The 14,286-nt window shown below is 43.2% G+C and overlaps 3 protein-coding genes across 6 annotated transcripts in view; 1 reads left to right on the top strand and 2 right to left on the bottom strand.

Moving 5' to 3' along the window:
• LOC103388283 (mpv17-like protein) overlaps positions 1-2,622 on the bottom strand; it is an 8,421-nt gene extending 5,799 nt beyond the window's left edge. The window contains exons 1-3 of one of the 2 annotated variants that reach the window (XM_017037785.2): positions 2,519-2,622; positions 979-1,151; positions 615-751 (exon numbers count right to left, since the gene is read on the bottom strand). The gene's annotated coding sequence lies outside the window, so the exon portion shown is untranslated. The remainder of the gene's footprint in view (positions 1-614; positions 752-978; positions 1,152-2,518) is intronic. The other variant, XM_017037786.2, reaches the window with a different exon arrangement.
• Positions 2,186-4,554, top strand: c16h19orf85 (chromosome 16 C19orf85 homolog). The gene is made up of 2 exons (XM_025061508.1): positions 2,186-2,694; positions 3,011-4,554. The coding sequence occupies exons 1-2, from the start codon at positions 2,507-2,509 to the stop codon at positions 4,197-4,199; spliced, it is 1,377 nt and encodes a 458-aa protein (XP_024917276.1). The 5' UTR covers positions 2,186-2,506; the 3' UTR covers positions 4,200-4,554.
• Positions 4,555-4,801: 247 nt separating this feature from the next.
• The window catches only part of myh14 (myosin, heavy chain 14, non-muscle), a 32,869-nt gene continuing 23,384 nt past the window's right edge, over positions 4,802-14,286 (bottom strand). For 2 of the 3 annotated variants that reach the window (XM_025061506.1, XM_025061507.1), the window contains exons 25-38: positions 14,257-14,286; positions 14,040-14,163; positions 13,597-13,768; positions 13,301-13,513; positions 13,023-13,167; positions 12,725-12,931; positions 12,532-12,636; positions 11,901-12,053; positions 11,431-11,679; positions 11,221-11,334; positions 11,023-11,121; positions 10,736-10,948; positions 10,475-10,636; positions 10,209-10,391 (exon numbers count right to left, since the gene is read on the bottom strand). The exon at positions 14,257-14,286 is cut by the window's right edge and continues 102 nt beyond it. In XM_025061506.1, the coding sequence (XP_024917274.1) occupies positions 10,224-10,391; positions 10,475-10,636; positions 10,736-10,948; positions 11,023-11,121; positions 11,221-11,334; positions 11,431-11,679; positions 11,901-12,053; positions 12,532-12,636; positions 12,725-12,931; positions 13,023-13,167; positions 13,301-13,513; positions 13,597-13,768; positions 14,040-14,163; positions 14,257-14,286 (2,154 nt within the window). In that variant the 3' untranslated portion in view covers positions 10,209-10,223. Of the gene's footprint in view, positions 8,029-8,836; positions 8,861-9,053; positions 9,227-9,314; positions 9,424-9,574; positions 9,784-9,865; positions 9,990-10,079; positions 10,153-10,208; positions 10,392-10,474; positions 10,637-10,735; positions 10,949-11,022; positions 11,122-11,220; positions 11,335-11,430; positions 11,680-11,900; positions 12,054-12,531; positions 12,637-12,724; positions 12,932-13,022; positions 13,168-13,300; positions 13,514-13,596; positions 13,769-14,039; positions 14,164-14,256 lie in introns of those variants that run through there. The other variant, XM_017037788.2, reaches the window with a different exon arrangement.

The following is a 14,286-nucleotide window of genomic DNA, read 5'->3' as shown; positions in this document are numbered from 1 at the left end:
ACACCACCCCAGCTGAAGCCTCAGATGCTGAGCCGGCGGTGCCTTTCCCTCCCAGCAGGCTCTGCTGTATCACATCGGCGGAGGCGAACAGGACGGTGTAGCCCAGGACGTTACTGACGTAGGGGTGGGCCTTGAACAAAGCCCAGGTCCGGTTCATGATAACAGCTGCGATAGGAGAGAAAACAATCAGTTTTATTCCTTTGTCATCCAGGGTCCCACTGATTAATCAAGTCAATCATTAGGACCAAATAATTAGCTAACAGGTAAACACGTCTAACCATGTGACCATGATTTACCCTCATTTAGATGCAAATACTTATGAATGGAAACAAAACAGAACTGGGAAGGATTTTCATGGTCTAAAAATATTTGTTGTCTCATTTTTATGATCAAAATGATGGTATTGTGTTATGGTGACACACACACACACACACACGTTAAAACACGGACATTGAACTGGTGGTCTCCCTGCTGTAAGGCAGGGACACTAACCACTGTGTAGTAAGAACATTTACAGTCATTTCTCCAGAGGACGTTGTGCAGAACATGAACCACTGAGCTGTAAACAACAACATTAATGTGTCAGACATGTGTGCTAATAAAACCAAACCTACCTTAAAGCATAGCTTTTTGCTGCTTCTCTGCTTCGATGCCTCTCTGCTGATTGGCTGTTTTCACCAATGTGGACTGACTGAAGGATTTCTCACAGGGTCAAAGTTCTGACCGTGTTGAAGAAAATCTGTGATAAGAACTTTATCAGCAAAAAGAAAAAAACATGTGACATATGATAACGAATACATTAGCAATACCTGAACTGACTAGTACTGAATATGTGTTTAACTACATTCACTACTTACTGTGTACTGTATGTAGTGAACAGTACACAGTACAGGTCTGGAATATTACAGTATCAACAACTGCACTGAAAATGACTAGAATGTCATGAATGAAACTTATGTTTGAGTAAATGTAACTCACCACAGGAGGAACGAAGGAGAGACCAGACCAGGGACTAGACCAGAGACCAGACCAGAGACCAGACCAGGGACCAGACCAGGGACTAGAGCAAAGACCAGTCTGCTGGTTGTGCAGCTCCTAGCTCATGAACACATGTGGTGCATCTAAAAATAGCTGCCACTCCTACAGCCAAGCTTGGTCATGGAGATACACAGTCAAACACATTAAAAGTTAGAATCAGGGTAAAAATGTTTTTTATTTTTAGTTTTCATTTTATTAATTAAAGGTGAAAATCAATTTAGGCGACTGACGTTCCCTTTTGACGACATCTCTCCACCTCAGTCAGCTGTGAGGCTAACACACACCTGCAGCCATAGACATGCAAAAATGTGTCGTTGATGAAAAGGTCAATTAAAGCCACTAGCAACCATCTTAGCTCTTCCCTCTGAGAATGCGATAATTGCGGCCAGAGATTAAGCCGACACATTAAAGGCTCATTAACCGCCTCAAATGGTGCTTTGTGTCTGTGGCGCGTTAACAAGCTGCCTTTAGTGATCCACACAATCAGGACGTGTGCCCGCACCTCCACAGGCGGTTGACTTCCCCGATAATTGCCCCGTTTCTTTTCACAGCCTCTCATGGTGTCTCACTTCCTCTTCCACCCTGCGTTTGTCAAGTCGGCTCCATTCATTCTGCCAACATTTACATTGAGTGCTGCTCGTGTCACTTGACTAGATTTGTGCTCAGTGTCAGGGGAGGAACAGCTGACGTAGCAGAGCTCCACAGAGCAGAGAGGAGGTCAGAGGAGCAGCAGCCGGAGGAGCAAAGAGGTAGGAAGGATTTTTCTGATTTAAAATAAAATATTTATAGTAAAAAGTTACTGAAGAGTTGAATTTGGCTATTTGAGGATCAATAACATCCATCCATCCCTTCATCCATCCATCCATCCATGTGTCAATCAATTCTTAAGTCCATCCATGCATTACATTGGTTTCCATACATTCTGCAGCGCCCCCTTTTTGTAGATACGACTATTGTTGCGTCTCTATCACACTGACACCTTCACATCTTTCACTGCTCCTAAACACCACTGAACTCAACCTAAAACATTTATTTCCTTAAAGACTAGCATTATCGATAAAGATGAAAAGAAAAGAAAATATTGAAATTCTAATTCATTCTAAATTTAATTAACTCCCACGCCCGCCACTGAACTCAACTTAAAACATTTAATTCCTTAAAGACTGGCGTTATCGATAAAGATGAAAAGAAAATATTGAAATTCTAATTAATTCTAAATTTAATTAACTCCCACGCCCCATTTTGGGAACCACTGGTCTATACTATGATCAAGACAGGAACCACCTGCTGTATATATAGTATTTATATTAAAAAACTGGGCGTGGTGTCAAATGTATTCAGTCAAATACGCACAGATAAATATATGTCCTTGTTTTTGAGTGAGTGTGACCTCTAGTGGTAGAAGATTATTGATGATTTCATCATTTTAATTTCAACCTCCTGTCGTTAGAACAGCACACCCTCAGCCATGCGACCGTACCTGTCTTTTACTCTCGAGCCCGAAATGGAGCAAGCGGTCCCCTGGGGTCGTGACCTCTACACGTTTGTAACTTCAGCAGCAGGTCACATGATGAGGACCCTCCAGAAACCCCGGAAGAACCGACCTTCCAAACGGCAGGGCAACCACCGCCGCTTCCTGCACAACATGATTCAGAGGTGGGCAGCGTGTTCTGTGTTCAAACTGTGGCTCCCAAACTTTGAGGCAACTTATAAATTGGAAAACAACAGTTGTTCTTTTTTTAATTATTATTATTATTATTTAACTAATGGTTATCTGACTATTTGAAAAGTCTTAAAAATAAAAAATATCAAAAATAAAACTGCTTAGTGATTTGACTAATATCAAAGGCCAAAATTAACTGAAAAAAATTTAATATTTTTTGGAATGAACATTTTTTTCCACCAAGTGCACGGTGATTTATCATTAAAAAACTGCTGACTCACCAAGCTGGCCCTTCTCTCTGTTGAACAGGAAGTTTGCAGACATTGAAGCAGCTAACCACCGTCTGGCCTCAGCTCTGTATTTCAAGGATGAGCAAAACATTTTAACCTCATTCCAGTCGCAGAAGCCGGCAGCTGCTGGCTCGTCTGAGAGCCAACAATCACAAGATGCAGAGAAAGACAATGTTCTCAAAGAGACAGACGACAGCATCAGGTCTCCAGACGTCTCTGAGGACACACATCAAACTGAGAGCGGTGACAAAAACGGAACACACCCTTGGGAAACACCTCCGATGTTACAGTCCGAGACTAGAACCAGTGGGATGGTCAACGCAGTCGACGACAGACAGACTGGAGAGAGTGGAACTCATTCACAGGTGGAACTCACATCCGTTAGCTCACCACTAGGGACAGACCTCCACCCTGGACCAGGTGTCTTTTACAGTGAACGTTACGACAGCGAGAATCTGCTGACATCAGTCGACGGCCTCTCAGAAGACAACGTAGAAGCGTCTCTGGAGAAGTCTCTGTCGTCCTCTCCGGAACTTTCTCCTCTGTCTCTGGACTCCTGTGATTTCTCTGCCCACATGTTCACAGACATCTCCTCCTGTGCTCAGACTCATCAAAGCATCGGCGACTTGGCAGAGAGTCCCTGGGCTGACATCATCGACCTGTTCGGCATTGGAAAGGACTCTTCAGGCTGCCTGGACGACGGCGACGATCAGAGCGCCCCTGCAGGCGGAGGTGACAATGAGCAGGAGATTGAGCCCGAAAACCAGTCAGAGTGTTTTCCACAAGCCACGTGCAGCAACATGTGTCAAACTGAAGAACTTCGTCACAGCACTGGAGATTGCACTTATGAATATTTACATAGTTACCATGACGACCAAGGGCAAACCACAACTGTGGCAGCGGAGCCTGGCTTCACCGAGATTAGAACATCTGAAGCTGTCCACATCGACAGCCTTCAGATTCTCACCCCCAGCAGGTGGCACTACGACAGCACTGACCTTCAGTCCAAAGCCTTCAGCGACTGTATGCAGGAAAACTCCACACCTTTTGAGGGAGTCGCACAGTCATTCTCTGTGTCTCTACATTATCCTCAGCATCGGACAATACCAACACCACCCCGTGAGCATGAGTGGATGTTCCCCGACATCCTCAAAGACGGAGAGTCGCCGCACGCTGAGGAACCAGGATGTGAATATCCTGGTCTATGACTTTGGTGGTCGCAACTCCAGAATAAAATTATTTATTTATTTATTTATTATATTATTCACCTTTAATCTGAAATCGAACTCTTGTTGTTTGGCTTTATTCTAGTGAGCACATTTACCCAAACCACTGTAGGTTTGATGCTAAAAACCCAAAAAAAACCTGATGAACTTGGCTTTAGACCCTGGAGAACATTGCTACGCAGCTGGATTTGAACCGTGACCTTATAGGAAGAACTCCCCTCCCTGTCCACTGAGCTGCAGCAGGTGACTCTGAGTGGACTTTGACATGTAAACTATTCGGGTCGTCTATAAAGATCGTCTGTTTGTAACTGTCTAAAGATGTGTCATATAATCTTAAATGGGAAATAAAATAAATTAATTATTTGTGTCTTGTTCAAATCAGTTAAAGAGCAAAAAAACAACCAAAAAACAAACATCACAGACACCGTGATCAAAACCAACAACATATATTAAAGTTAACCCCGTTCACATGAATCATAATTACAGCATCAAAACCAAAAAGAGGCTGAAACAATAAAAAGTGTGTCCAAAATGTTTCAAGTTCCACAGTTGCCATGAACAGGAGGGAAAAATTATTTTTAAAAAAAACCAACAAAAAACAGAGAAGCACCGGCCTCGTCTTTGCTACAGGTGAACAGAATCCTCCTGCAGATCCATTCGTCGTTGTCAGATTTTGGTCAACATTTACATGTAGATGGTTCAATGCTGCATCAGCAGGTCAGTGATGAAACACAACAGACATCATGTACTGACAGCGTCTGCCTGTGGCTGTTCTCACTCCTAATGGGTAAAGTGCGGCATTTTCACATCAACAGATTTAAAACAATAGAATTTGCATATTTCTAAAATAAGACAATTATACAGAAAATAAAACACAACCCCTTTTTCACTGGGGCTTTTCCTACAGTCGTCCAACTCTTTCTCGACCATAGCCGTGTTGGTCGTTCACTGTAGTGATGACATGGCAGACATAAGAAGATAGAAGAGTAAACAAACACTTTGAAGAATCAGGGACATCAGACGTCCTGTTTGCAGTGCATTAAAAACCTGCTATGTACAGAATGAACACAAGAGGGCAGTAATGACAGCCTTGACGACTGATACGTATTATGCTGTACGTTTTTGTCACCATTAAAATCATAATCTAGAAATAACAAAACAAATTTGACACAATCTCTATAGTTTTACTGAACGTTAATAAAGGAGCAGTTTAGGTTTTTTAATGTGCTCAGTGTAACCACTTTGAATCGAATTTATTTTATCTGAACTTCATTCATTTATCCATTTTATTTTTTGTCTAATGCGTAACTCTGTTAAGGGCCACTAGTGGGTGCTGAAGTAGGAAGAAAGCAGGAAGGACCATAGCCATGCCAGCAGCACAAAGTGAGTAGTCAGGTCGAGCGGCTTTGGTGGTTCAGTTATGGTGGTTCAGTTATGACACTCACAAACACCTGTGTGTTCGTTTAGAGCAGTATTACAAAGCACAAGAATTTTTAACTCTGTAAATGTGATTTCGAATTAGTGCTTCCCAAAGCAGGGGGCGGGCCACTCTTAGAGGGCACAAAGCTATTGCAGTGGGGGCACAGCATGGCATATTATTCAGTTCAATATTTTTACATTTTCCTACAGGAATTAGTGTTTGGAAATCATAAATGGTCATATCTACAAAAAAGAAAAAATGTTAACAATCATATATAACTATAAGAATTGCTACAGCTTATTGAACATTGCAGTCAATATTTAAATATTAGTAAATTGAGCATTTATCCAAAAAATGCCAAACTATTTCTTTATTACCATTAGGCGTGTTTTAGAACTGCTAATCTCATGACATCTGTGACAGATGCTGAAGGACACTACAAAATAAAACTGAGTGAAAAAACAAACATGTTTTGCCCAAAATTATAACCTGTTTAATGGAGGGTCGTCATGACATGAACTTCATGTTCTTTTTAGTAAAAAAACAAACAAACTACAGTTTGTTCTACTTGCTTCATAAACATTCATCTCTTTTGTGCCTCCGTTTTCATTTTTATCTAACTCTGTTATCTAGACTACTAACTATCCTACCTTAACTTCAAACATTAGTCCCTTTCGTAATACTCCTACACCCGTTTTGGTTAAACACCAAATACTATGATACCCTCTGTTTAAAAGACTTTTGTTCAAATGTCATGTTTATTGGTCTTAAAAGAAGAGAAACTGCCACGGTTTCTGTAGCAGTCCTATGATCGACAGGAATAAAAGTCAGTTTTTTAAAAAAAAAGTCGATTTCTGAAGCAAATAAATGATCAAACACTGCATGTGGAGTGTTGACAACTGATTCTAATCTATGTAGAAAAAAATCATCTAATCCCACATTAACACAGTAAGTGCGACAGCGTTAAGGTTGCCGTGATTTTATGGTCAAAATGTGAGAGATTTTTCTTCTTACTGTTAAGATGGTCATTTGATATAAACTCAACTAAACGTTAACTGACCTCCACCACGTTCCTCCGTGTTCCAGATTATTGTTACAGTCATTTGTTGTACTTAATCCGACGGAGGAAGTGTTTCCGCTACGTAGAATAAGCAACAACGGCCGCTGTTTCAGAATTGTATCGGGGACACAATAATAATCTGCCCGTAGCTTTAGCCCAAATAATAAACATACAACAGCGTCTCAATTCCCCTAGGTGGCGCTCTGTGTATAAATAAACAACGTCTAGGGTTATTAGCGTTCATAAAATATAACGTTTCATTAGGTATAAGTTATTAAGACGTCGGTTAACTCTGCTGAAGTCAGCATCATGTTGGTTATGTAGCATTGCAGCCATATTTATATCATGAGTATGGCTTAAAAGCGACGTCACGTTATTTCCATAACGAAATAAGCTTCAGCAGAGACGAACGTTTACTTATTTGGTTAAATAAAATCAAATTGAACAAAATCTCAAACCTTCACAGTGAAAGTTACTTACTCTTACTGTCACAGTTTACATCTGGAGGAAGCGTAATGGTTTGATGAGTTGAATATAATAACTAGTATTGATTAATAAGACCGGCGGGAAAATACACAGGGAGGGGCAGGAACAGCAGAGGGGAGGGAACAGCGCGGAGGGAGGATGACCAACTGCCGCTGATTAAAATAAAAAAAAAAATCCTAGCGGAAACACTTCCTGCGTTGACGTCACAAATCACAAACGTTGTTAAAACACCGATGAGGAACCTGAGGTTCGTTCCTGTCTACATACAGTTTCCATAGATTGTCTTGTCACCTTCAGACGTATTTTCAACCTTCAGCCCTTAGTTCTGACTGTGAACGAACTCAATCATCACCAGATAAAACATGGTTTCATTTTAAAAACACCTCCTCTACACTCAGGATTTAGTAGTTTAGTTTAGTCAGTAGTGCATTACAGAGACGTAGGCATCAGGTAGAAAGTTACAGTCTTAGTTTCGTTGCATTCCATGTCACAGTTTGGTGCAAAACAAAATGAAATCCAGTTGCTTCTTCGCAAAAGTCAAAGTTGGAGCAAGACAATTGAGTTGGGTTTTTGGAGTTAACAAGCCTGATGTTGGCGTCCTATATGACTTATGTGAGTTTGTATGTGAGTTTGTATGTACAATGTGTGTGTGTGTGTGTCACTCTGTGTTGTTGACACTGTACGGTGGTGGAGGGTCCAGACTGTGATCAGATGAAGGAGTTGGAGTTCCAGGGAGTCCGGACGAGGGACTCGGAGAGGCGGGGGGGGCTTCCGAGTCGGAATTTTCCAAGAAGTCATCGACCAGAGCTCTGCGTCCACGCATTGCCAGGGGCAGAGGAGCACGTCTGGTCCAAAGAAATAAGGTTAGTGTATGTCCTACATCATCTACATCTATATTTATACTGATTTTATATATATATATATATATATATATATATATATGTGTGTGTGTGTGTGTGTGTTATATGTATGTACATACAAACATACATATAACACATGTATTTAAAGAATCACAGCACATGGTGGAATGATTTCCTTTGAATCTTTTTATTATCAGCAGTTACTTTGATATTTGCTATTAAACGAATACTTCTTTATACTAAAATACAACATAATCAATGTTATCTAAACCTACAAAGAGATCTTAACTTTTGTTAACTTTACTTTGTTTTGTACAATTTGTAAAACTATCATTAATTGTTTTAACAGAACAGTAATGTAATGGTACTGTATGACCATGTACACACACATTTATTTGTATATGTGTATGAATATACAGTATACTGTATATTGTAATGACATTTTAACAAGCTAATATATTTGTTATACGCAGTGTAAAATGTCCTAAACATTGTGTAAAGAATATAAAAGGTGTATCAAATGTTTTAAAATGCTTAAAGGCAATTTTTTCTCATATTTACACTACGTTAAAAGCTGAATAGAATCTAAACAATCTTGACTGTTATCTCTGCTGGTTTCTTAGTCAGTCTGTCTGCATGTGAAGCCATTCGTCGTCTGAGACACAAACACCAATCATCTGTACAGTGGGGTTTAATGATCACTGAGGACAAACACAACACAACATAACGGATGTTAAAAAAAAGAGGAGACAAACAGAAACAAAAAACAAAAAACACAGACACGATGACCTACTTATCTGGTCTCCATTCAGGGACGCTGAGTGTTGATGTGACGCAGACACATGGACAGTGAGTCGGGGTTAGATGGATATGAACAACAACAAAAAAGGCAAAACAAACCACATCACGTTAATGAGGGTTAAAGGAGAAAGAAAAGAGTAAATGACAAATAAATTAATAATGATGACCCTTTGAACACAAGGAACACACACACACACAGACAGGATTACCTGAGCTGTGTACGGAGGCAGCTGATCTCTCGGGTCATGGTCTGACTGTTGTCTGTGAGTTCCTCCAGCTCTCGCTGCAGCTTCCTCTTCTGGGCGTTGGAGCGAGAGTTCTCCTCCTCCACCTCCTCCAGCTGCCTCTTCAGCTGCTTCAGTCGTACCATCGACTTATCCAGCTGGGGAGGAGGAGGGCAGAGGAGACGGGTGAGGACAGAGTGAAGGGAGTTTTACCTGTGTCTAATGAAACTTTCTGAATGTTTGTACCTGTTCTCTGTACTGATCTGCATGCCTCCTCTCGTCCTCTGCCTGCATCATCACCTCCTTCAGTTTCTTCTCCGTCTTTCTCACCAGTTTGTTGGCAATGGCTCGCTCTCTGGAGAATAAAAGTCACTTAAAAAGTCACTTATGTACTTTATTTATCTAGGTAAACGCCTATATTATTATGTAGTGTATTTTGTGTTTGTTTTTATATTCTGTCAAAATTCAACTAAAAATAAAGAAAATACAAGTTTTTTTCCTCTTACTGTCTCTCCTGCTCCAGTTGCTCCTCCATTGAGTCTATTTTGGCCTCCAGGGCGGCGACACCAAGCCTGTGTTTGCCCCTTACTGCTCCTTCCATCTCTCCTAGCCGGGTTTTCAGCTCCTTGTTCTGCCTCTCCAGATGTTCCCGAGCCGCTTCGGCCTTCTGGGCCAGAGTCCTCTCTCCCTGCAGCTGCACGGTCAGTGTCTCCACCTGGAGGAGGAGGAGAGAAGTGACGAAACAGGTTAATGATTTCAGAGGACACAGCACTGAGTGTGTGTGTGTGTTCACACACCTGTAGGACCGACTTCCTTTGTCTCTCTGCCAGTAGTTCAGCGTTGGTCTGCTCCTCCTCCAGCTCCTCCTCCAGCTGACTGACGCGGGCCTCAAGCCTTCGCTTCTCTTCACCTATAGCGTTCCTGGAAAAATCACGTTAACATTTTACAGCAACTACTACGTTAACGGCACCAAAGACTAGAGGGTGAGTCGTGATGTGAAAAGACACTGACTTTCCAGTGCTGCTGTTGACAATCTCGTCGGCCAACTCGTCTCTTTCCTGCTTAGCCTGTCTCTTATGTCCAGCTCCTGGACAGACAAACACAAACACAGTCATTTACGCAGAAGACGTTCTCACTGGACCAGGATGGACAGGATCAGATCAGAGGGACAGGGAGACACAGACAGACACACACCTCTGTGAGTTGAAGAACTTCTGTCTCCAGGGATTGGAGTTTCTTGTCACTGTCTTTGGACTGGCTGATCACCTCATCTCGGGTCAGTTTGGCCTCTTCCAGCTCACGGAGAACTTCCTTCATTTGAGCCTACGACCCATTCAGAAAAATGTTTTTAGAAACAGGCCACGGAGAAATGGTCTTTTTTTTAACCTATGGTGTGAACATGTTACCTGCAGCCTCCGTAGATGTTTCAAAGTGTCCTCCTTGCCACGGCTGGATGACTCCACCTGGGCCTGAGCGTCTTCCAGCTCTGCCTCCATCTGCTTCTTGGCGGACATAGCCTGAGAACGCTGACTCCTCTCCTCCTCCAGCTGGATCTCCAGCTCCCTTACCTGGAATTAAGAGAAGTCAGACACACCTTTTAATATCCATTTGGACACAGGGCCACCAGCAGGGTGTGCTGTTTTTTTTTAAATATTTCCACTCTTCACCTGTTTGCTGAGGGCCCTTCTCTTCTCCTCTCCCTTCTCCTCCTTGCTGCTGATCTCCCTCTCAAACTGAGCTTTTAGTGCCTGCAAAGTCACTTCCAGCCGCAGCCTGCAGTTCTCCGCCTCCGTCAGCTCCTCCTCCAGCTCTTGTGTCTGGACTCTGAGGTTCTGGGCTTCTGCCTCCAATGACCTTCGAGTTCGCTCCAGCTCGTGAACCTAATTAAAGAAGATCCAATCAGCTCAGGTGACTGAGGACTTAACGTAGAAGAAGAAAATCATTCAATTCATACATTCTTGCCAACGTCATCCTGCTGATTCACAAGCTGCTCCATTTCGAAACGCAGCTGCTTGTTGGCTCTCTCTAGCTCCTCCTTTTGGTCCTGCACCTCCTATAGACAGAAACACGTTCATACTTGTTATTTCAGTCAGATACATTATTATACATTACAGATTTATCCAAAAGAAAAAAACAATTTGAAATAGTTCACCTGCAAGGCTCTGGACAAAGACAGATATTTGGTGTCCTTCTCTCGACTGTCTGCCTCTGCCTTGTCCTTCTCCTCCGCCATTCGAGCACTGACCGCCTTCTCCTCTGCCAAACACTAAAAGGAAAACAAGACGAGAACTTTGTTAACCTGTTGGGAAATTCTCTGGTAAAAAGTTTACCAAACATTAGCTTGCAAAAACAAGTTTCTGACCTGATCAAACTTCTTCTGCCTCTTCTCCAGGGCCATGCAGTTCTGCCTCTCCTTCTGCAGGGCCAGCGTCATGTCCTCGATCTCCTCTCTCAGACGTTCCCTCTGCCGTTCCACTCTATCCTTCTCCTCCTCTTTCTGCTGCTCCCTCTGGAGGGAGTTGTCCAGCTCCCTCTGGAGTTTCCTGCGCACCTCCTCTCCAGCTTCTACTGCAGTGTTCACCTCCTCCGACTGCTTACGCACCTCGGCCAGCTACGAAAGACCCCGAGTGAGAGAAAGGAGTGAGGTTCAGACGACAACACAACGTATGAACCTGTGATGTTACAGGTTTCAGCTGCTTTAAATCATGGATCTTAAACAACTGATGAAGAGATCAAGAATGAGCTTCAGACTACAGTATATTTATATATAGTAAATTATACTTATATATGTAGCTTAATATTTTATAAACATGTACTAATGTCTATTCTCACCTGCTGGGTGTGAGTCTGGATCTGCCTCGTCAACTCTTTGGCTTTTTCCTCTTCTTCTTCAAGTCTCTCCATCAATCCATTCCTCTCCTCCTCCAGGGCTCGCACCCGGGAGGCCAGCGCCATCTTTTGTCGGGTTTCATCCTGCAGCAGTTCCTGCAGAGAGAACAAATACATCAGTCTTCACTCATTTTGGTTCACGATCCCCACGCAACCTAATTAGATGTCAAGTGGGCCGGACCAGTACAATCATAACATTATTATTTTATTATGTTATATGTAATTATCATTTTTTAATTAGTTAGAATGAAAAATAAGGTTACAAAACACTTCCTGAACATGAAGTGTTGGTCTATTTTCAAAATTCATCAAGTGGGCCAGATTGAAATTCCAAACGAGCCGATTTTGTCCCGAGGGCCATATGTTTGACAACCCTGACTTAAAGCTACATCACATGTTAACAACATCATTTAATGATTTGAAGATTTTGCAAAAGTCCAGCTAAAAATAGCCAAATCCTATACATCAGTGTAGATACAGGGGGTGGGGTTGGAAACAGACAAACTTTTTTACGTAGCTAAAGGAAGTATAAATGAAGCCCAGCTCTGATGTCTCATGTCTTTCGGGTCTTTACCTTTATGTCATGCAGCTGGTTTTCCAGACTGGTGACCTCTTTGGCGAGTCGCAGGGATTTGGTGTCAGATGAAGACAAAGTTCCAGTCAGACCCTCAATCTCACACTGAAAAACACAAAGCGAGACGCAGACAATGAGACAACCTTCCTCATGTTTGGACACTGGTTGAACCAGAACCAAACCTCAGTTTCACCTGCAACTTGTGAATGCGCTCCTCCCTCTCCTCCTTCTCTCTGTCGGCCTGTGTCAGACGAGCGCTTATCTCCTGCAGCTGACCGTCAGCTCTTTTGCGACCTCGCTCGCTCTCCGTGCGACTCGCTTGGAGGCTCTTGAGCTCCTCCGTCAAGTTCTGCCGCTCTTCTTCCAAGAGCGTCTTGGATTTCTCCAGGGACTGACGGGCCTGTGGGGATCGGGGGAAGACGACAGGTGAGTCAGTGTGCACATTCAAACGTTAAAGAGAGTGTGTCCAGATACGGACGTGTGACTCGTACTCTTTTACTGTTGTCCAGCTGTTCCTGGAGGTTGTCTAAAGCAGCAGTGTGTTTAATTCTGAGCTCTGAGAGCTGGGTTTCATGTCGACGAGTCTCGTCCTCGATGCGTCGCTGGAGGTCCCCCAACTCAGCCTCTCGACGAGATCTAAAAGAAGAGGCAGAGGCATTTTTTTTCTCAGTTTTGATCAAACATCTGGGGCAAAAAAAAAAAATCACTATTTAGCTCCTTAGCGAACATCTGGGGCAAAAAAAAAATCACTATTTAGCTTCTTAGCTACCTTAGCTCCTGCTGGGCAGCTGTGGTGTCCAGCGTGTCCTCCAGCTCAGTTCTCAAAGCCTCCAACTCCTCGCCCAGATCACGCCTCTGCTTCTCTGCCCTTTCTCTCATCCCTCGCTCATTCTCCACCTCCTCCTTCAGCTCAGATACCTGGGACAGGGCCTCCCTCAGAGACCTCTGGGCTTCAGCGCGCTGCGCCCCCTCTTCCTCCAGCCTGAGGGAAACAGATGTGAAAAAGACAATCAGACTCCTTACAGAAAACAAATCGAGTCATTTGGTTTTCTTTTTTTCCCTCACCTGCCCTGTAGTGTGGTGATTTCTTTCTCCTTCTGAGTCATACTGCCCCGCAGCTCACCGACCAGCACGCCCAGGTCGGACAGCTGCTCCTGAGTGTCGACCGACTCGGTCTCCATCCTGCGCTTCCACTTCTCCTGCTCCGAACGAACCTGCTCCTCACGCTTTAGTCGGTCTGCAACCAGAGAAGTGAGACACGATGAACACAAGCTGAATGAAAAAATCGGACAGAACCGGCATCCACTGGACGCCACCAGTGACAGGTGACCTCAGGAATGCTGTCATCACTGTGGGCTGCAGTAATAGATAAACAGACAGGTGGATTAAAGAAATAAATCAACATAACACAAGTTCATATTTTTCTATGTGGGAATACAGAGACAAAGGTTCCGAGATGTTCCAAAGAGTCCAAGCAGTCAGAAACTGACGTAACTGTTGACAGTTACCTTCCAAGTCAGCGATGACCGCCTCCTGTTTGTTCTTCAGTTTATTCAGACTTTTGGTTTTCTCCTCCTCCTCAGTGAGCTGGTCAGTGACCTCGCTCAGACGCTCCTCCAGCTGTTTCTTCTCCTGCAGGAGTTACACGGCAGAAATGTCACGTGACATCGTGCTGTGTTGTTCAGAAACACGTTTGTGATGCGGCCGTGACGCTGTGATGTTCACCTTGCTCAGTCGGTCTCTTTGCTCCACTGT

The sequence above is a fragment of the Cynoglossus semilaevis genome, chromosome 13 (genome assembly GCF_000523025.1).
Source record: "Cynoglossus semilaevis isolate Cse_v1.0 chromosome 13, Cse_v1.0, whole genome shotgun sequence".
In the NCBI taxonomy this organism is placed as follows: domain Eukaryota; kingdom Metazoa; phylum Chordata; class Actinopteri; order Pleuronectiformes; family Cynoglossidae; genus Cynoglossus; species Cynoglossus semilaevis.
Note: the sequence above shows the minus strand (reverse complement) of the source record. Positions and strands in the feature narration are given on the sequence as shown.